At 38.4% G+C, this 22,985-nt stretch overlaps 1 protein-coding gene across 1 annotated transcript in view; it reads left to right on the top strand.

The window, feature by feature from the left end:
• The window catches only part of LOC115778843 (E3 ubiquitin-protein ligase rnf213-alpha-like), a 92,557-nt gene that overhangs the window by 51,220 nt on the left and 18,352 nt on the right, over positions 1–22,985 (top strand). Inside the window, 24 exon segments of the mRNA XM_030727195.1 lie at positions 269–406; positions 613–765; positions 864–2,088; positions 2,606–2,790; positions 2,921–3,076; positions 4,665–8,240; positions 8,732–8,862; positions 9,112–9,207; positions 9,310–9,431; positions 9,688–9,801; positions 9,885–9,934; positions 12,180–12,330; positions 12,430–12,565; positions 12,853–13,038; positions 14,618–14,736; positions 14,880–15,037; positions 17,051–17,251; positions 17,411–17,592; positions 19,870–19,990; positions 20,378–20,478; positions 20,580–20,759; positions 21,979–22,124; positions 22,351–22,453; positions 22,670–22,784. Coding sequence (XP_030583055.1) covers positions 269–406; positions 613–765; positions 864–2,088; positions 2,606–2,790; positions 2,921–3,076; positions 4,665–8,240; positions 8,732–8,862; positions 9,112–9,207; positions 9,310–9,431; positions 9,688–9,801; positions 9,885–9,934; positions 12,180–12,330; positions 12,430–12,565; positions 12,853–13,038; positions 14,618–14,736; positions 14,880–15,037; positions 17,051–17,251; positions 17,411–17,592; positions 19,870–19,990; positions 20,378–20,478; positions 20,580–20,759; positions 21,979–22,124; positions 22,351–22,453; positions 22,670–22,784 — 7,845 coding nt within the window.

Raw genomic sequence — 22,985 nt, 5'->3', positions numbered from 1 at the left:
ATCATACCAGAAATTTGATTGAGTTGATGCTATACTCTGATTAAAAAGTGCTCCTGGAATTTTTTTGTGCAGTGTTTAATCTGTCAAGTTCATCAAACAGCAAAACCAGTACTTGTACAAATATATCTTTTGTTTCAGCATGACTGTTGTCAGGAACAGCTATTTCCAGTCAACGCACCTTAAATTTTACCTGACATTTATGAAAACCTTTACTTACATCCAGAAATACATAGGTTTTTTTTTTTTATTTTTTGATGTCTCATTTAAGCTCGATACTTCACGTCATCTGGAATGGTTAACAACTGTTAGAGAAAGCCATGGATCTGTTGAATTCTCATCGCTGTCTTTGGCTACATCCATCAATGACCGAGGGAAATACATCATCAAAGCACAAAACCAGAAAAAGGTAAACAAATTAATGTTAGTAATGCTGAATTCTGAAAGAAATAGGAAGATTTTCACAATTCTAATCTCTAGAACATGTGTTGCTGCAAAATGTAGTACATTTTCTTGTGATAGCTAAAGCCTTTTATGTGATTTTTTTTTTTAATTACTAAATTTTGCATAGTAATAACACCCAACTCCAGTCATTTTTGTTATGTCCCTTTATAGATTGACTTAGATAATTCTCTGACACTACAAACTGAGGATGGACATAAAACCATGACATATACCTTTGAGGACCTGAAAGAGCTGCAAAACAAGCTCATGCTCATGTCTGGAAAAAAGCAACACAATCAGAGTGAAGTGGAGCGGTTCACCGAGGTATGATTTTGTTATACTTATTAACTCTCTACATTGACGGTTTGACAATGACTTAATTTTTAATCTCACCCATACTCTAATTTATTCTTCATATTCAGGTGTTTGAGAACATCCAAAGACTTGCCAAAGCATTCATAGATCTTCACACTTCAGGAAACCCACTATTCAGGTGTTGGGAAGCTAAGATTTTTTGCAATACTGAGAGTGACCCATGTATCACTATGGAAATCAACTTTTGCAAGACACTGTATGGCTTCAAAATAAATGGAAGTTTAATTGAAGGACTCACATCACTATCCAAGAACATGGAGATGTTTCTTGATGACTGGCAAAATTTCATGGACAGACAGAGAAATGATCACTACTACCTAAACTACTTCACAGCAGAACAAATGTTCTACTTGTGCAGCATATTGTCTCCAACAAACATGAATGCAGAAATAGAGGACAAAGCACTGATGATGCTTTCTTTTATCAAACCAAACTGCTCAACATCAGATGTCTGGACTACATGGAGAAGGTTTCACAACCAATATGATTGTGGCAAAAGAGATGGTGAACACATTGATAGTCATTTTACAGACCACACTGACCCAGCAGATGAAGCAGAGCAGGCTGTTGGTTTGAAAGAACTTGAGGAGTTGTGGAACAGCTACATGAAGAATGAAGGAGTATTTTTCCATGACCTTTTACACATCAGGAGTTTAGGAAGTCTCTTGCAATTGATGACAGAAAACAAAAATGAGAGTGAATGGGAAGAGGAACCGATGCTCTCAGAGACAAAAGACAGTTCCCTCAGAAGGAGCCTTCCAAAAGGCTTAAACTCAAAACAACCTAATCTCATAATCTGCCCACACGATGAGGTCCTGACTTCAAGTATCTGCTTGTACATGACCAGCGACTACGAGCCATTGCCAACTTATGATGAGGTGCTCTTGTGTACCCCTTCAACATCTTATGAACAGGTAGAGCTTTTCCTGAGAAGATGTCTCACACCAGGTGACATTGGCCAGAAGATTTACACAATGCTCTTTGCAGATCAGCTTTCCTATGATGTTAGCTGTGCAATGGAGAGGTGTTTTCAAAACCTGTGCTCCCTGAAAAATGATTACAGGCTAGTGATCTTTTGCAGCTCTGACAGAGAGCACACTTACATTCCAACTGCATTCAGTCAGTACAAAGCAGACTTTGTGCCACAAGAGCCACTGGAAAAGATTCAGCAGTACCTTTCCAGGCATTACACCATCACCTCAGATTACAAGAATGCTGTGTTCAAAGGTGGCCATTCTTTGGGTATTGTTGCTTCCAGTCGTGCAGGAGTCGGTGAGTCATATATGTGCAGTACACTTTCTTATGACTAATTTCTGTCTCCATCAATGTTATGTAAAATAATTGTTCAGATAGGTCAATTATTGTTTAATGAAACAATAATTGTTTTTAGGTTTATACATTATTTAACAGTAACTCTAAATTAACATAATTTTCTTAAAGTGATGCACCTCTTTAAAAACATCTTCAGGCAATACTTATATTGATTTAATTTATGCAGTTTTCTATAATGTAATCATGACTGGAAGCAAATTTTCTTTAATCAGTGTCGGTGATTTGATTTAAAAATGTCCAGAAATAATACTTGTAAATGTTCTTGGAATCGTTTGAAATAAGTTTCACATTACAGTATATATATGGAAAACGGTGTTGAATTATATCTGGTTTTCTGTCTTCTGATAACAAAATTGTTTCTGCCTAGAAATACATCTGTAATGCAGTTATTACATTCAGTTATTATTTTTGCAATGATTTGTCAGCCAGTTAATGGACTGTTATTCTGCCATTTTAGGCAAATCATTGTATGTCCAAAGATTGTATGAAAAGCTGGAGAAAAGTGTTAAACAAGGAAGTGCATTTAAGAAGTGCATCAGGCTCACTGAACATGAAGTTGATGACCACAAGATTCTCCGGTTTTTGTATGACACACCAAAACAAAAAGATCTTAAGGTGTTTCACTTTGATGTCACATCCTCGGTAAGCAATTTTTATTATTTAGTGAAAGTGCTATTATTTATCAGTTTATTTATTTAAATGGACATTGTGGTTCTGTTAGAATCCCTATTCATAATGTGTAACATTTTTATGTCTCATATCTGATTTCAAGGTGCAAAAAGGCTTGAATGAATTCATCTTCAAGCTTTTCTTTTTGCGGTACCTGATGGATTCTGATGGACAAATGTGGCACTGCAGGCAGAACCACTTGTATATCATTGAGTTACTAGAATCCACAAATGATCAGAACAGATGTGCCACCAGATCAGTAAGTGGAGATTTTACTGCTTGTCTAGTTCTTATGAAATCATACTATACTCTACTATTGGCATGGCTTATTCATTTTATTTAATAAAAGAGAAACACGCACATCCAAAAAATTAACCTGGGTGCTGGATCCAAGCAAAACTCAATGAAAAAGGAGGAGGTCCGCACACCAAAAAGCTCCTTGAGAAATTTTAATCCATCAGTATTAAAGAAGTAACATTTCGGGCTGGAATGCCCTTCTTCAGACTTAACAAGGTAATGCTACACACCTGTTTAAATACCCACCCGTCACCAAGAAATTGAGTGACAGGTGCCATTCAATGACCAAGGAAAAAATAGGACAAAGAACACCTGAAATCATGGATATACCAGACTGGTCTATCACATAAATAAGAAACAAATAGGAAAGACCATTTTTAAAACCTCACATCAGTGTAGCATACCTAAAAACATCTAAGAATACACCATTACAACCATCCTCGTCACAATATAAGAATAAAGGGAAGAAAAATACAAATAAATAAAAGTACAAAATAAGCCATTAAAGATACACTAAAAATTAATCTCCGATCCACAAACAAAGGTCCCACAGTACAGTGTCATATGTACATTGTTGTTAGACATCGTCTATATCAGACAGGAAACAACGCTCAAATTTCCGACACAAAGATAGAAAACATTACACTAGCCCATATGTACCAGAAGTGGCAACTGACCAAAAGGTTAATTACAGAAAGGGTCTTAAATCAAAATCTTCATTGAGTCCAAACGGAGAAAGGGTATTGAGTGTGAATATCCAATAAGCTTCTCTTTTCAGTAAGGCAGAATTAATGTCACCTCTGTGTGGTGATAGAGACAGATTCTATGCCAAAAAACTGCAAAGACGAAACACTATGTGCGGCCTGTGTGAAGTGCAATGCTACAGAACTTTTAGTGTTATGGTTGCGGATATTAGACCGATGCTCTGATATACGAGTTTTCAGTGGTTGCGTGGTTTTGCCGACATACGCCAAACCACATGGACATTTCAACATATAAATCACATTATTAGTTAGTTTCGCATGTAATGTTACGCTTCATAGTAAAGAGCTTACCTGACCGTGGATGACAGAAGGTGGTCATGTGACGTGTAAAATTACACTGAGTGCAGTGTCCGCACCGGTAATTACCAAATGGTCTATCAGTGCGGTCATGTTCAGTCTTAGGGCTAGGAAGATAAGACTTAACCAGATGATTTCTGAGATTGGGAGGTCTCTTGTAAACGAATCTAGGCAACGAATGTAAAGATTTAAGAGAAGGATCAGAACTAATAATGTGCCAATGTTTATGTATGATATTATGATTATTCATTTTATTGACATTTGAAATTAAACAGATTCTCAGATAGCACAAAATTATGCCATAATCTTAACATGTTGCTTCTGCTGAACAAACAGACAGTTATACTTGTATCTAATTTGTATATCAAATAAAAATTATATACAAATAATTGCTGAACTTACGATTTGTAGCTTGTAGGAGAGGATGGTCTTAGGAGTGAGAATAGATCTGATTGTTCTAAACTTAATTATGCATTTATATATTTTTAGGTACGAAAGGAAAACTTTGCATTCTCAGATGTTTTCCCAAAAGTGTTTTGCCGTCCACCAAAAGAGGTTATGGCTTTGGAGATGCAGAAAGAAGGAAATCATGACATGGATTGTGATGACCCCCTCATGGATGATGAATGTTTCAGAAGTGAAGCTTATCAAAGACCATACCAGTACCTCACACGTTATTACAACAGTGACAATCTTGACAACTTCACTTACAGGGGCATTGAAGGAACCCGTGCAAAGTGCCTTCAGATACTCTTAATCTATTGTGGTATAATAGATCCATCATGGGCAGAGCTGCGTAACTTTGTTTGGTTCCTTAATCTTCAGCTGAAAGACTGTGAGAATTCAGTTTTCTGTAACTTTGAGTTTGTTGGAGACACTCTTCACGGGTTCAAAAACTTTGTGGTTGAGTTCATGATCTTGATGTCCAAAGACTTTGCAACCCCATCACTATGCATCTCTGACCAGAGTCTAGGGAGGAAGAAAACTGACATCAGTGGGCTAAAAGAAAATGACTTAGCTCCCTTCCTTTTTAGAAAAAGGTGGGAAAGGGAGCCACATCCATACATCTTTTTTAATGATGACCACATGTCCATGACGTTCATTGGATTTCACCTTAAGCCCAATAACCAGAGAGGGGTTGATGCAATAAATCCTTTGACTGAAGAAGTGATAAAGGAAAACATCATGAGCAAAGAGCTGTACAATGCCTTAAAACTTCAGAGAGTCCCTTTTAATACGGACTTTGATCAGCTCCCTAGAGCTGACAAAATTGAGCATCTCTGCAGTGTGCTTGGCATCAAGTGGCCAACAGATCCTGATGAAACATATGAACTGACCATTGACAATATCCTCAAAATGATGGCAATTCATATGAGATTTAAGTGTGGCATTCCTGTCATCATAATGGGTGAGACAGGATGTGGCAAAACAAGGCTCATAAAATTCATGTGTGAACTGAGAAGATGTGGAGCAACTGCAGAAAATATGAAACTGGTCAAGGTTCATGGAGGAACCACATCAGAAATGATTTATGAGAAAGTGAAGGAAACAGAAACTCTTGCAGTGACCAATAAAGAGACTCATGGGTTTGACTCTGTTCTCTTCTTTGATGAGGCAAACACCACCGAGGCCATTAGTTGTATCAAGGAGATCCTTTGTGATAACTCAGTGCAGGGAGAAGAGCTTGGCTCTAATACAGGGCTACAGATAATTGCAGCTTGTAACCCATACAGAAGACATACAGACCAAATGATCGAGAGGCTGGAAGCATCAGGATTGGGCTACCGTGTTCGAGCTGAGGAGACTGAAGACAGACTTGGCTCCATCCCTCTCCGCCAGCTTGTGTATCGTGTTCATTTGTTACCACCCAGCATGATGCCTCTTGTTTGGGATTTTGGACAACTCAATGACTCAACAGAGCAAATGTACATCGAACAAATTGTACAAAGACAGGCAAAGGCCAGCTTGATTGAGAAGAGCTATATACCAACAATAATTAAAGTGTTATCGTCATCACAAAAGTTCATGAGAGAGAGGAAAGATGAATGCAGCTTTGTCAGTTTGAGGGATGTTGAACGCTGCATGCAAGTATTTCTGTGGTTCCACAAAAATCATCCAATGTTTGCTGAAGCTCTAAAAGCCTTTGGTCAGCAGCAATCTCAGAGGAAAAAAAACAACCCACCATTTTTACCTGCTAGGGACAAAGTAATCTGGTCACTCTTGATGGCTACTGGAGTATGTTATCAGTCCTGTTTGGAACACAAAGGGCGATATCAGGAAACTATCAGCCAAATTCTGCGTGATGAGTACAAACCACAGAGAATACAACAGGAAATCCAACTCATGCAGGATGTTCTACTCAGTGGGGTACCCATGGGCGAGACAATAGCCAGAAATGAGGCTTTGAAAGAGAACTTCTTTATGATGGTGGTCTGCATTGAGCTAAGAATTCCCTTGTTTATTGTTGGAAAACCTGGAAGCTCCAAATCACTGTCTAAAACCCTAGTTGCAGATGCAATGCAGGGTCCCACATCACATTCTGACCTCTACAAGAAGCTGAAACAAATACATCTGGTGTCCTTCCAGTGTAGTCCTCATTCAACTCCTGAAGGAATAATCAACACATTTAAGCAATGTGCCCGCTTTCAAGAAAGCAAAAACCTGGATGAATATATCTCAGTTGTTGTTCTTGATGAGATTGGATTGGCTGAGGATTCCCCAAAAATGCCACTGAAAGCATTGCATCCATTACTGGAAGAGGGCTGCGTTGATGATGAGCCAAAACCTCATAAAAGGGTTGGGTTCATTGGAATTTCTAACTGGGCATTGGACCCTGCCAAAATGAATCGTGGAATTTTTGTATCCCGTGGAGATTTAAATGAGAAAGAGCTTATCAAAAGTGCCAAAGGAATCTGCTCATCTGACAAACAGGTTCTTGAAAAGATCAGTCACCTCTTTGAGCCCTTTGCAAAAGCATATAGGACAGTATGCGAAGAAAGCAAAGGGTTTTTTGGTCTGCGGGATTTCTACAGTGTGATAAAAATGTTATTTTCAGTTACCAAATCCTCTAATGAACGTCCTACTGCAGATCAGATCACTGGAGCAGTCCTGAGAAACTTCAGTGGAAAAGATGATGTTGATGTACTTGACATATTCAGCAAAGAACTCAGAGATGACTTTGCTAATGCTAGTATCACAACTATTGACATGGTTGAGCAAAGCATCTCTCCAGCTTTTAAAATGGAGGAAAGCAGGTATCTTTTAATCCTCACAAAAAACTACGCAGCTCTTCAGATTCTCCAACAGATATTCTTCTCTCATCAAATCCACCCAGAGATAATATTTGGATCTAGTTTCCCAAAGGATCAGGAGTACACACAGATTTGTAGGAACATCAATCGGGTCAAGGTGTGCATGGAGACCGGACAGACAGTTGTGCTTCTGAACCTTCAAAATCTGTATGAAAGTCTCTATGATGCTCTGAACCAGTACTATGTGACACTTGGGGGTCAAAAGTATGTTGATCTTGGATTAGGAACACATCGTGTGAAATGCAGAGTTCACCAAAACTTCAGGCTCATCGTCATTGAAGAGAAAGAAGTGGTCTATGAGCAGTTTCCAATACCACTCATTAATAGGTTGGAGAAACACTACCTTGACATCAACACTGTCCTCAGAACGGAACAGAAGGACATTGCCAGACAGTTAGAGGCATGGGTCAAAAATTTTGTCTCCTTAAGTAATCACTCTTCAAAAAAACAGTATTTTCCAAGTGATGTGTTCATCGGCTACCACTCAGACACATGCTCCTCTGTGGTCATGCAAGTAGCAAAGAGTCAGAGTACTGAAACTGATGCTCAGATCACTCTGAACAAAGCCAAAGGCATTCTGCTCAACTGTGCCACTCCTGACTCAGTTGTTCGTTTGGACAAATCCAACCTTCCTGATGAGGAAAGAGAGCATTTAATGCAAGAATATGTTAAAGACGCAATGCACAGTTCATTGGGAGACTACATTGTGTATCACACTCAGCAGCCTGAACAGTCACACTTCTTGTTCACTGAGGTAATTTTTCTTTGTTTGCTTTCAAATAATACACAGCAATCCCATAACACTGTAGCTTTATTAAAACCAGAAATTGAAAAAATGCCTTGAATTTCAAGGTCTGTTAACATCAATGCAATTTACAGTTTAAAAGGGAAATATATGGCTTGGATTTTGATGTCAGGTCCTCGGTGTTATTGACTCACTGACTTATGTTACTAGTAACAAGTTTTTACTAGATACACTCTTAATTACTTACGTTATTTCTACCAAGACTTATACTTTTGCTTTGTTTGCTTTAGATATTTTTATTCTTTAATATTCTTATGGAAAGTGGAAGTATTGGGTAACTTCTTTTCAGTTTTAGTGTAGTTCTTATTTGTTGTTAAAAGACAGGAAAAATTTTACTGTGAATCAGTAAATAAAAACTTAATATTCAACAAGAGCACCGCCTAGCAGGGCAATATTGATGATTAATATGTAGTAATTCTTGGTTATTTTCTTTTTCGAAGGTTACAACCTTTTCCAGGCTACTCACTGCAGCAGACATTCAACAGCTGCAGAGCCTGATAAAGATTGAGTCTATCCAGCTGCTGACACTGCAGCAATTTGACACTGAGTACTCTTTCCTCAAGAAAATCAGGTAAGCATGTACAGCATTGTCCATTACAATGAAAAGGAGCAATTTTAAAACACCATCTTGCTTTAAAATCTTGTGACTCTGCTGAGTATGATAGAAAATTAATACTGTCTGTTATATTGAGTAGATTTATGGATCCATGTACTGTTTAGTTATTATACTGTTTATTAAATATATGTTTTATGATATTACAATATATTTGTTATATTTATTATATTACTATATTACAAGTTGTCTATGTGTCAATACTAGGGAATTTCTGGGCTCAACACATGCAAACAAAGTGCTCATTATCCAAGCGGACTATGATGAAGGATTTCACAGAAGGAATATTCTTTCCTCAGCCAAGTGAGCAGGAAGATCATCACGTAATTGCTCATTTTTATATAATTTGCCAACATTACTGCAAAATCTGATATTTTTCTCTTTTACTTGTTTGGTTTTTCTAAGGTACTCATGCTTCAATGAAGTAAACAAGTGTGATACTACTGACGACACAAAGACATTTGTGTACTTTGTCATCAAACTACCTCGAATAGAGGGTGGGACCTCCCATGTTGGGTTTCAAGGCGGTTAGTCATGCGACGCACTCACACATACACATGCAAATTGAGGTTTATTTCATGTCAGCAATTTTGTCATAACATGTTTTGATAGCACAAACAAGACAACACTAATATTGATGAGGTTAGTTTATATCGAATATTTCCTACGCAAATCACAGTATGTTGTGCTACTTAAGACTGAAGTGGAACATCAAAAAAGACCACACTTTAAACAGCAGTTAAAACTTACATACTGTGTCTGTCTTAATCTGATTTTTTTCAGGTCCTTGGAGGTCTGTTCACATTGATGATCTCAGAAGATCAAAAGAGTTTTTTTCAGATGTCCTTTCTTTGAAAGATTGGCGCATAAGTGATCTTTTTGAAGATCCACCTGAGGGTAATTCAGCAAAAAAAAAAAAAAAATTCTATCAAATATTTTGTATACTAAGAAAATAACACATGATTCTCTCTCCTTCCAAGCCATGGAGACAGAAGACTACACTGGCATGCCACAAACTGATGACTCTACAGTAAGTGTTATTTTACAAGCAATTCAAAAACCTTAAGGAATAGAGTATACATATTTCCACAAAATCAAAGTACAATTCACTAACCTCTGTTAAATGAGCAGGTTTAATATTTTTCACCACTTTCTTGCTTTTACCTTTGTTGCAATGTTTGTAATTAGAGGTGCCAGGCATACAGTGAAGGAAATGCTTATTTGATCCCCTGCTGAATATTTAAGTTTGCTGATTTACCAAGAAATGAACAGTCTCTAATTATTATGGTAGTTTAATTTTAATGGAGAGAGACAGGATGTCAACCAGAAATCCAGAAAAAACATCCATCCATCCATTTTTTTCCATTTATCTTGGGCTGGGTTGCGGGGGCAGCAGCCTAAGCAGAGAAGCCCATATCTCCCTCTCTCCAGCCACCTCCACCAGCTCATCTGGGGAGACACCAAGGCATTCCCAGGCCAGCCAAGCGATATAATCTCTCCTGGGTCTGCCCCGGTGCGTGCTCCTGGTAGGACATGCCAGAACACCTCATCCAAGAGGTGCCCAGGAGACATCGTAGTCAGATGCCCATACCACCTCAGCTGGCTCCTATCAGTGTGGAGGAGCAGAGGCTCTACTCTGAATGGCTGCACTCCTCACCTTATCTCTAAGGAAGAGGCCAGCCACCCTTCGGAGGAAGCCCATTTCCGCCGCTTGTATCTGTATTGCGGTCACTACCCAAATCTCATGACCATAGGTTAGGGTAGGGGTGTAGATTGACCGCTAAATCGACAGCTTTGTTTTCATGCTCAGCTCCCTCTTCACCATGACAGACCAATGCAGTGCCCTCATCACTGTCGACACAGACCCGATCGGTCTGTCAATCTCTCACTTCCTTCTCCCATCACTTGTGAACAAGACCACGAGATAGTTACCCCCCTCCACCTGGGGCAGCAACTCGTCCCAGAGCTGGAATGGGCACCCCACCCTTTTCCAGCTGAGGACTATGGTCTCAGACTTTGAAGTGCTGATTCTCATGCCAGCTGCTTCACACTTGGCTACGAATGGTTCCACTGCAAGCTGGAGGCCACCACCTGATGAAGCCAACAGGACCCCAAAAAGCAGCGACTCTATCCCATATGGGACTCAACTGCTTTCTCGCAGACTGCTGCCATTACTTTTTGGACCAGCGCAGTGCACACACGCACATGCACACAGTTGCCGTATGGGCACTGCCAGTTTAAAATACTAGAGCAAAAAAAATAATTTCATATCAATCCACAAGGATGTTAAATAAAATGATGAATTTTATCTATAATTTCAGTTTGTTTTTTTTATTTTTGTAAACCCATAATATTGTTTTTTTTTTTCCCTTTAATTATCATCATTTATTTCAGTTAATGAAAATGTTTTTTTAATTTCAGTTTTCTTTATTTCATTCAAAACTGAATGATAATAACTTTGTTCAGGAGATTAAATTCAGTTTGAAAGAATAAACATTGCTTAAGTAGCTCAGGTGATGAAGCATCAGCTAGCATTTTATCAAGTTATAGAATATCTTGGGTTAATTTTTTTAATTTTTAATTTTTTTTTTATCTGAACATTATATGATATAATCTGACCCCTTATGTATGCTTTCATTGACTCCCAGATTATAGAGGACATCCCTGGGGTTTACATGCTAAATACTCAGTTATTTCAGATGATAAGAATTTTATATCTGAGAGGAGTAGCGTATTGAAACGCCAAGGACGGTAATCACTAATGGGGCATGATTGGAGAGAACTATGGCTGTGTAATCACACTCTGTATCCACTGGAAGCATCTCACTGTCAGCTGCTAATGCTGGGTAAAGCAGGCTCTGTCTTGGTAGCAGAATTCTTTCAGATGTATCTGTATTTATGGAGGTTGCTGGCCATTTAAGATGAGAGATAAGAACAACTAAAAATACCAGTAATCCTTAGGCTAGCTATCCCGCATGCTAATGATGATGCAGGGTGCCAAAAAAGAATGAAATCATATTGTCAAGAGAGTTCTCTTTACACAAAACCTCCTGCACTGCCTGCTCACTAGCACTGCACTTGATGCTATGCTCTGATTAAAATGTATTCCTTGAATTTTTTATTTTTTTTGAGAAGTGTACATCCCACCCAGTTGACAGTTACTGTTCTAATAAGAGTAGTGATAGCAGTAAATGGTGTCTTTAATGTTGCAGATAATCAGTGTGTTTGTTAACTGCTGCTACAAATTTTTTTTAAAAAGATTTTTTTTTCTTCAGGTTTTCAAAGATTTCTTTGACACTACAAACCTGGTGAGAAGCTGTGTGCAGAGTGCAGTGAGCATGCTGAGAGATGAAGGAGACAGTGGAGAATTCAGCACTAAGAGAGTCGAGAATCTGCTCGCTCTTCTGGATGGCAGTTATAATCAAGGTTAGAAAATCAGCACAAGCCTGTGCTGTGCATAACTACAGTGAAACTGCAGCTGAGATACATTTTGCTGAAATGTATTGCTGTGTTTTTGTTTTTAAGGATTGTTTGCAAAAACTGTGAGGAAGCGAATTCACTCACTGTTAAAGGACTATGAGCTCAACATGCCCAATCCAAAAAGCTGGGTTCTAAATGAAGCATCTAATGTCAGCGCTCTTCAAGAGGGAGGGACGTTCCTGTAAGTTTATTTAATATTTGCTGTACACCATGCTGGTCTACATTTCACTTTTTTTTTCTTTTTTTTTTGGTACATTTATTTGCAGTCGTGTCTGTTATTTATTCATCATTTATCGAAAGATTTTTTGTTGTGTTCAATGTAAAATACACAACTGCAAACAGGGTGTTTATCATTACAACTGCAAATTTGGCTTCATTTGGCCTGATACTTGCCTCAACTGTGATTTTGAGTAGATATCAACAAATATCAGGCTAATTTTAAGAATGTTGCATGAATATTTCTTTCAGACACACACTGTGGAGGAAAATCCAAGCAGTTGTGTCTCCACTTCTAGCCTACTTGATCTCAGTCATGGACCGAGACTGCAATATAGACCTTCTCCTGGATAATGAGGAAGACATCAGGAACCTGTGGCTCGAGATTTTTAGGAACAAAGAGATGCTCAGTGTGCCTTATGTGAAGGTAGAAAACAAGTAAGTATCTCACAGTTGTATGACAAAAGCATCAATACTGACAGACCACTTCATGGATTCACTTTGCGCATACTGGTTCAGACTCCATTTTGCCTTCAAAATCGCCTTAATTCTTCATGGCATCAATTCAGCAAGGTGCTGGAAATATCCATGAGATTCTGGTTCATACTGAAATTACAGCATCACACAGTTGCTGCAGACTTGTTGCCAGCACATCCATGTTGTAAATTTCTCTTTCCACCACATCCCAAAAGTGCTCAATTAGATTGAGCTCTTGTGACTGTGGAGGCCATTTAAGTACAGTGAACTCACTGTCATGGTCAATAAACCAGTTTCAGATGGTTTGAACATTGTGACATGATGCCTTATCCTGCTGGAGGTAGCCATTAGAAACTGGGTACACTGTGGTCATAAAGAGATGGACATGGTGAGCAACAATACTCAGGTAGGCTCCTGTTTTGGTGAGCTGATGCGAATTGTAGTCTGTTTCCTGTTCTTAGCTGACAGAAGTAGCATCCAGTGTGGTCTTATGCAATCCTAGAAATGGTTGTATAGGACAATAGCTCAGCAGTTTCTGAATTACCGTATTTTTCGGACTATAAGCCGCTACTTTTTTCCCACGTTTTGAACCATGCGGCTTATAGCCCGGTGCGGCGTTTCTGTGGATTTTTCTTTAACCACCAGGGGGCTCTTTAGCAGGATATGAATCATGGGACGTCAAAGTTGGAAATCAAAGAAGAAAGCGCCAACAAGTGCTAGCAGCAGGCACAAAAGAGATTTTTTTCAAACTCCCTCATCATGGAAACCACAAAAAGAACTTCCTATGATGCCGCTTTTAAGTTGAGGGCTATCGACCTGGCACTACAGGAGGGAAATAGAGCCGCTGCACGTAAGCTCGGCGTGAACGAATCAATGGTGAATTGACTTCTTATAACTCAAATTTGGGGTTGTCTGTCCCCCTCTGCTGAGTGCCGAGTAATTGTGGAAAACCGAGAGCGGCGGAGATACCAGCGGCTTATAGCCCGGTGCGGCTTATATATGTACGTTTCCAGTTTTTTCCAAAAAATTTGTAGGTGCGGCTTATAGTATGGTGCGCTCTATAGTCCGGAAAATACGGTACTCAGAACACCACATCTGCCCCTAATAACCATCCCACATTCTTCTTTTCTTCTACCATTCTGATGTTCAGCTTGAACTTACTCAGGCCGCCTTGACCACATCTACATGTCTACATGCATCCAACTGCTGCCATTGGCTGATTAGAAATTTGAAATAATGAACAGCAATGAAGTGGTCAGTCAGTGTATTCAGTTCAAATAGTCTCATTTAGGTTTTATTTGTTTATTTATTTATTTTAAGTGAAACTTCAAGTCAGTATTTTTTTCAATGATCAGCTGTAAAACTAATTTTAGTTAATTTTCTAGCACATGAAAAATGCATTTAAAATAAGAGAATTACAGTGTCTGTTAAAAAATCATTATATATATATATATATATATATATATATATATATATATATATATATATATATATATATATATATAATATATATTTAATTTTGGCTCTTTTACTTCTCCAGATTATTAATGGTACAAAGCCATATCACAGGTGGTCACACCATGCATTGCCACATGCCCTTCAGTTGGTGGATCAAAGACTTCCTAGATGGGCTCATGATGCAAACATCCAGACATCAAAGTAAATATACTGTACAAGTAACATATTTATTCTCTGTCTAGGATTATATTAGTTTAAACCTCTTTTTTAAGCCTACATCCTAACACATCAATGGCATTCAGCTTGTTTTTGTTTGTTTGTTTGCTTTTTGTTTGTTTTTGCAGATCATTCACCTGGTCATTTCCATGCATTTTTCTTGAAAACTCCATTTGGCAGTTACATGGCAAACATTGCGAATGAAAAAATTAGAGACTTTTTTGAAAGGTACCTGTGGGATTTTGTTTCCATGACCATGAAAGTGGGATCAGATGAAGAATTAGAGGTGAGACTAATGCAAAGTTAAAGTTAAAGACAGTGCAAAATACCTGCCTCTATTAGTGCAATATGACTATTTGTTTCTTCAAATATAGCCTTGTTACACTTGAAAATGCTTGTTTATGTAATGTTCGATTAATTTTACCTTCAATCTGCAATAAATCCTACTATTTCTCCTATTAACTCTTCAACATAAAATAGAGTATAAAAATTAATTAATTTAAAAAACATCCCAGTGGTTAGCACTGCTGCCTCACAGTTAGACTAACATCTAGAAGGCCTGTGTTTGATTCCACCTTAGCCCAGGCCTCTCTATCGAGTTTGTATGTTCTCCCCGTGTCTGCGTGGGTTTCCTCTGGGTACTCAGGTTTCCTCCCACTGTCCAAAGACATGCACTTACTGGGGTTAGGTTAATTGGCCATTCTAAATTGCCCATAGGCAATAGTGAGTGAGTGAGGTTGTCTGTCTCTCTGTGTTGGCCCTGCGACAGGCTAGCGACCTGTACAGGGTGTACCCTGCCTCTCGCCCTATGTCAGCTGGGATAGGCTCCAGCCCCCCTGCGACCCTGACCAGGATAAGTGGAAGTGAATGGATGGATGGATGGATCCCTGCACACAATTTTCTCTGCTGTCACAACAGTCCAGTTCACTGCAGTCAAATAGCATGACAACTTATATCAGCTAACGCTTTCTGACAAGGTGTTGGCACACTGTAAAGCAGATACAAGAGTAAGGAATTTGGAATGAGTGTGGAGGGGTTAAACAGTGGAGGAAATAATTATTTGATCCCCTGCTGAATTTGTAGAAATGCCCTTCAGTTGGTGTAAAGAAATGAACAATCTAAAATTGTTATGTTAGTTTCATTTTAATGAAGAGTCTGACTATCAAGCAAAGATCCTGAAAAAACACAAGTTATAAATTGATTTGCAGTCAACAATCTTACAAATTCAGCAGGGGACTAAAATATTTCCCCCACTGTAATCCATAGCAACAAACCGGAATAAAAAATAATTCAGTTTTAAACAGATCATAGGATTACTTCATTAATTATACTTTGGCTTGATGCTATTTGTGGCTCAAGAAGATAATAATCAATTGGAACTCTATAAACCACCCTGAAAATCTTCAAACTATTAAATTAAATGTTACGTCAAAAACTACAATTAAATGGACAGTGGGAGTGGCGCAGTGAGTAGGTGCTCGCCTTGCAGCCGGAAGGTTGCAGGTTCAAGCTCCTGTTCCTGCGGTGCGTTGTGTCCTTGGGCAAGACACTTAAACCACATTGCCTAATGGTAGCGCCGGTCTCTGGCTGCATGACCGCAGATGCTCGTCTCTGGATGAGTGATCTGGAACAATCATTTTGTTGTGTACCTTGTGCACACAATGACAATGAGTTGAATCTAACTTCTAGGTGTAGCCAAGTGGCGGAAGGCTTCTGCCTTGGTGGCCTCAGAATCTCATCTTTAGTTTTTGCGGATGATGCGGTCCTGTTGGCTTCATCAGGTGGTGGCCTCCAGCTTGCAGTGGAATGGTTTGCAGCCAAGTGTAAAGCGGCTGGCTTGAGAATCAGCACCTCTAAGTCTGAGGCCATGGTCCTCAGCTGGAAAAGGGTGGAGTACCTTCTCCAGCTCAAGGACATGTTCCTGCCTCAGGTGGAGGATTTTAAGTAGCTCAGGGTCTTGTTCATGGGTGATAAGAGAAGGGAACGGGAGATTGAGAGACGGATTGGGGCTGCAGTAATGCGGACGCTGCACCATTGTGTTGTGGTGAAGAAACTGTCAATTTAGCGGTCAATCTATATGTCCCTAGATGGTCACGAGCTTTGGGTAGTGATCAAAAGAACAAGATTGCAGATACAAGCGGCAGAAAGTAGCTTCCTGGAAATGGAAGAAAATGGATGGATGATAGATAAATGGATATTAAAATGGATGGATATTTATATTAAATGTAATGCTAATTTTAGCTGCTGCTGCTGATGAAAATAAATACCATGTTATTAATCTTGGGTCTTTACTCCTCAGCTCCTTTGTCATGCCATGTTCAGCTGTGTTGATGAAGTACAGAGACGAAGACGAGATGATGACCTTTCTTTCCTACACATCCACGTTGCCTATCATTTCTTCCAAAACCGTTTTCAGAACCTCTCACGGATGCTTTCTCTACACCCTGAAGTGGTTTCACGTTTGCGAGCAAATCAGCACATTAGACGCTGTCCTGAGATGGTAACTGCATTTCTTTATATCTGGTGCTCTTAGCATTTATTTATAAAATCGCTTTTAGTGGCTTTCACACTAAAACAGGGGTTTTCTGGGATTGTTTAAAGGATGTTAGAAATATTGCAAAACTACTGAATCACTTGCAAACTGTTTTATTTCCTGTAGGTTTTGGATGTTTATGCAGCCAAAGCATGTGTTGAAAGCCTGGAACCTTCTAATTTAGACAATGATACCCAGGGCTGGCTGAGGAAGGTGAAGAAGGTGCAGGCCTCTTTGGATTTGATTTGCTCTGAAAATAATGCCAAACAATATGGTGAGCAGTGCAAGAAAATACTCCATGATGTCAGGTAAGACACAGTGAAAGTGAAATTCTAGTGCCCATTTCTCTCTACTGTTTTCTGAAAGAAGCTCCAAAAGGTTTTTCATAGTGTCTTTCATTATGAATAAACGGATTATTGTAATTCAGAATATTCTTGTTAAAACAAGTTTAAACAAGGATGCTGTTGCTCACCTATTTCAAAACAAGCTGTATGATATTATCATTATTTAAGGTTATTTAATAGAGAAAAAAAATTTGCTCATAATTATACAGAGACTATTGTGTAATTATGTTGATGCTGATGCTTTCTCATAAACTTAGAATTAATCCATTAAAAATACACAGGACTGGGCACCACTTTGTGCCATGTTGCACCACCATCTTGAATACAGTGGCCAAGATGGGCATGACCATTCTACCTAGTCATTTTTTATGTACCCTCCGATATCCACAATAGATGATTTCATATCGCTATTAAAGGCCCGTGGGTAAATAGCACTCCCACCACCATCCCACAATGCACTGCAACAGCTTCCATGCAGGCCAAGACCTGTGCACTAACCTGTTTTGTGTGTTGCCAATGATATGCTGATCAATGGCCATGTGAGGGATTTACACAAACCAGCCAGGAACCCACTGAATGGTTTCAAAAAAAGTTCTTAATTTATTACAAAAATTGTTTCCAAAAATAATAAACTGGGCCCAAAACAAAAATCAACAGTACCGAACTTCAGCTCAGATAGCAACTCAAAGAAACCCCCCCAAACAAAACAAGAAGGAAACTTAAATAGTGACTGATCAGACCACTGCTGACATACATAAGGAGGTAAACAACTGACAAATCAACACAAACTACCAAACAATACTTAATTAACAAACAAATACTAATCAGAATGCTAAGTACTTTTTAAATTAAACAAATACTATTACAACTGACCAAAACAGTCCAAATAGAAGAATAACAAAACAAATAACAAATTCCCCCCTCCCCTTACAAACAAATAGTAAAACCCACTAAGGAGTTTATGCCGGCTATATAAGGAAGAAGGGCCGCTTGAGCTCCTTGTGGTCCTCCAGCAGCAGCTCTATAGAAACTGACAACTCAAACAAAAGAGAAATTAATCCATTGCATATTAACCACAATATAGCAAACTGATACCTAAGGTTAACTAAATGTGTGCACTGCAAATGGTCAACTAAGGAGTCAGGCTAATTAAAACATTAATTGAAAATCTAAAGTAAACTATCAATATATAAATGCATTTTAAGAATAAAAATATACATCAATTATCAACCATGATCAGCTTTAGTGTGGGTGACAGCAGGAACAGCTGTCACAGGCCACAATAACTTTTTATTGACAGTATAGGTTATGACAGGAAAGCGGGAGAAGAGATGGGGAAGACATGTGGCAAATAGCACAGGCTGGGATTCAAACCTGCACTGCCAGCTTTTGCCTCACGACATGCATGAGGTCACCAGCTCTACCACTGAGCCACTGTCACCAAGTGCTTGCTTATAGGGGGTCGTTTTATTGTTGGGTTTTCTCTGTAATTATTGTATGGGCTTTACCTTACAATATAAAGCACATTGAGGTGACTGTTGTGATTTGGCACTATATAAATAAAATTTAATTAAATTGAATAGTAACAGCATTATATACAATAATACAGGATGAGTCAAATGTAAGCATAAAGGTAGCCTAGGTATTATTTTTCCCTTGAAATTTTAAGTGAAAGTATAAAATAACTTGAGTAACTAAAGTATAAAATAACTTGAGAAACTAAAGTATAAAATAACTTGAGAAACTAAAGTAACTTAAATTTGTAACTTATCAGGAGCTGCCCAATATTGTCACACAATGAGACGGAAAAATATTTTCTATCTGGGATGTTGTATCAGCTTTTAAAACAGCTGCTTAAAGTTCCAGTTTTCCACCATTTAACCACACCACATTTGTTCTTCCTGTCATATGGAGCGCAACTAATAGGCGCAGCTAGTGATGCTTGGTTGAGTCATTTGATTACATTTGGGTTGTACATCACCAGCTGCTAGGATCTCCTCCTTTGTAGGCTTGCATAGTTTGCAAAGTACTGTGATTTTGTTTTGAACGTTCAAGTAGCTCACCTTTTTGCTAAACTGTCGTGAGAGGCTGACATGCAGCTCTTGCCATTAGTGATGCCTTGGCTTGTCTTGTTGTGGACATAAAACTTTCATACCAGTATTGTCATATGATAAGGAACAGCTCTATGTATAAACACAATCTTCAACAAACTAACTGGTTATGATTTGTAATATTTTACAGTAAAGGCTGGAAGCGCATCTACATCCTCTCTTTGTTTGTTGAACACATGCTGCTGGGTTTCCAAAAGGAAAACAGTCAGCTTAGGACTCTGGTCCTGAACCACACTGAAATCCTTAGCAGGGTAAGTATTTTTGTGTGTGTGTGTGTGTGTGTGTGTGTGTGTGTGTGTGTGTGTGTGTGTGTGTGTGTGTGTGTGTGTGTGTGCGTGCGTGCGTGCGTGCGTGCGTGTGTGTGTGTGTGTGTGTGTTTTGTTTGTTTAGTTTGTTAGTTTTTGTTTTTTAATGTGCGGATGAACAGTTGTAACTAATGAAGTGTATTCAGCAATGTGGCCTACAGCCAACATGATGGGGGTTCACTTTTTTCTGTAGCCTGTCCACATTGAGCAGAATTTTTTTCTAACAGGAAAAAAAAATCTTTTGGGGGCACATTTGTCAAAATTATTTTGTTCTTCTGTGTCAAAGTACAGTTAACAAATCAACATAATGGTCATGTTGTATTTACTTCTAAGATTTTAGAGAGAAACTCGGATGTAAAGTCCACAAAGTCTTTTGAGGCTGTAGTTGGAGTCCTGAAGTCGTCTAGGCAGGCGGCAACTAATCAGATTTTCAGGTAATGTTGTTTGGCTTTTAACTGATCTTTAAATTAATTTATATGAAATACTGAAGAATGTTTGCACTTACTTTGCACGGAATTTGATGATTTTCATGAAGGTTTGGAGTTGAATGTGGGGTGTGCATAAGAGAGCCTCAGGAACCAGTGGAACTGCCATGCAATCACATCTACTGCTTAACATGTATCGAGAGAAGCATTGATGCAGGACGGACATCCTGCCCAAAGTGCCGCCAGCAGATACCAAATGACTTCCTACCTCATGTTTCTGAAGACATAAGGTGAGATTTGTTTAAATTGCTGATAACGCATTTAACAACTGTAAACATCCACAGGTCAAATTGCTCTACTCATGATCTTAGAATAGCACTGTAGAGCTTGTATGATTCAACTGTTCACATTCAGAACTGTACAGTTGCTTTATATTATCAATAAGCCATCTTGAGAGTACCTTAAATAGCTTTCAGGTACAGAGTTATAAAACTTTATATTTTCAGTAATGGCTCAAGCCAGAGTGCTGACATGAACAGTGTTGCAGGCTTATCCCAACAGAGCACTTGAACTAATTTCATGATAATTTCCAAAAAATATATTTATTATCTAGATGCTTAGTATGATAACAGGTAGATATGCATATCATCATATAGTGGGAACCTATTACTATGTGCAACAAGACTGGCTCATTTTGCAGATTTCCTGCTTTGACTGTTGATTAGCTCTTTAGGGGAGGGCCAGGACAATGGCCATCTTTGCTTTGGCAAAATACTTTTATGGATTACACAGGTTGTCACTTCTAACTGATGTTTTACCCATTAGCTCTACAACATCTCTAAATATGACAGCGTCACTGTTTAGCATTGTTGTCTCACAGCAAGAGGGTCCTGGGTTCAAACCCGAGGTTGTTCTGTGTTAAGTTTACATGTCCTATTTGTGCTTGCACAGGTTTTCTCTGGGAGCTCAGGTTTTTCCTGCCAACAATTCTGGTTAAATAAAGGTTAAAAAAAAAAGTGGGGAGTGGCAAGAATGCCTGTATACATTCTGCCTTTAGGTTGGCATCTTTAACCTTCTTGACCACAATGTGGTAGTGGAGAGATGTAATAGTCATTTCAGAGGACATTTAGAGCTTCCTGCTCAGATATCGGTAATTTCATATAGTGCATAAATATATCCTCCACTGCACTTCTAGTTAAGCATACATCATTATAGACAGTTTTCATTAAAGAGAACTTTATAAATAGATTGTAACATGATACGAGACCCTTGTTATTAAATTAGCAATCTATTTTGGCTAAACTAGAAAGCAAGCAGCTTGTGCAAAGAAAATACTGTATAATTAAAAGTACTGCTTTGTAGTGTGTATAAAACAGTATCAATCCGTAAAGTACAGTGGCATTCTGACAGTGCCGTTTTTGGGGAATGGGTTTGAAAAGTGAAACAGTATTTTGTAATCATCTAATATATTGCATATAATATTGTATTCACTTTTTTGCATCTCTACAGAGCTTCTATCAAGAAAAATGCAGGATTCAGGCAACGTTGCAACAGTTTCTTTATTGATCTGCTCTCTACTGTGTGCTTCAAGGACAACACACCTCCAGAGGGGGGTGTCATTACCTACCTTTTGTCCTACCTGATGATCGAGACAGGTACCACTGACTTATCAAGAAAAAATTATATACTATTTTCTTTAACTTCTTTTCTAAAGAAGCTAAAGTCTAGAGCTAAATTCTCTGGAATTGCATGTGACCACTATATATATAATTTCCAATACAAATTTTTCAAAAATTAAAACAAAAGATCAAAATGTGCTGGAATATAATTACTATTGGTCTTATTTGGTTTTTTTAACATTAAAATTATTTTTCCAAACAGAACAGAAACAGATTCACACCAAGGATTTATCACCTTTTGATGAGTCCCCAGATAAAAACCCAGTTGTGCGATCGGTAATCCTCAAACTGCTACTGAAGTTCAGGTATGTAACCTGCTCTAAATACATTGCTGTAAAATTACTGTTAGTCTAAATATTCATAGATGAATAGAGTTGTCTCATAGATTTAAAGTGTATCCCTGTTAGCAGCCGTGCAGAAAGGTTTCCCAGCGTTGCTGCTTTAAGAAAGCTTGTGATAAAATGTGCATAGAATTAATCTTCTTAACCTTCCCCTTTATAATGGACCAAACTGTGTTTCAGCTTTGATGAGGTCGAGAAATATTTGCAGCAGCATTTGTCATCTGTTGAAGAAAGCAGATTTGTGGATGATGTAGATAAAGCAGAGCTGTTTGCCTTATACATCAACTGCTTGGAGGTAAATCTTGAACAACTCTGTTGTTGTATTTAATAGTGTAAAATCTACTTTAAAACAGGTGGAAAGAAGATTTTACAGAATATTCCAGAACAGAAAATGACTTACTTTTCAAATCAAATGGTAACTTAAGAATAACCACAACCTGTTGCTGAGAGTGTATTGTTCTCCAAAAACAAAAAATATGTCTCTACAAGGACATTT

Source organism: Archocentrus centrarchus, chromosome 4, assembly GCF_007364275.1.
Source record: "Archocentrus centrarchus isolate MPI-CPG fArcCen1 chromosome 4, fArcCen1, whole genome shotgun sequence".
Lineage (NCBI taxonomy): Eukaryota > Metazoa > Chordata > Actinopteri > Cichliformes > Cichlidae > Archocentrus > Archocentrus centrarchus.
Note: the sequence above shows the minus strand (reverse complement) of the source record. Positions and strands in the feature narration are given on the sequence as shown.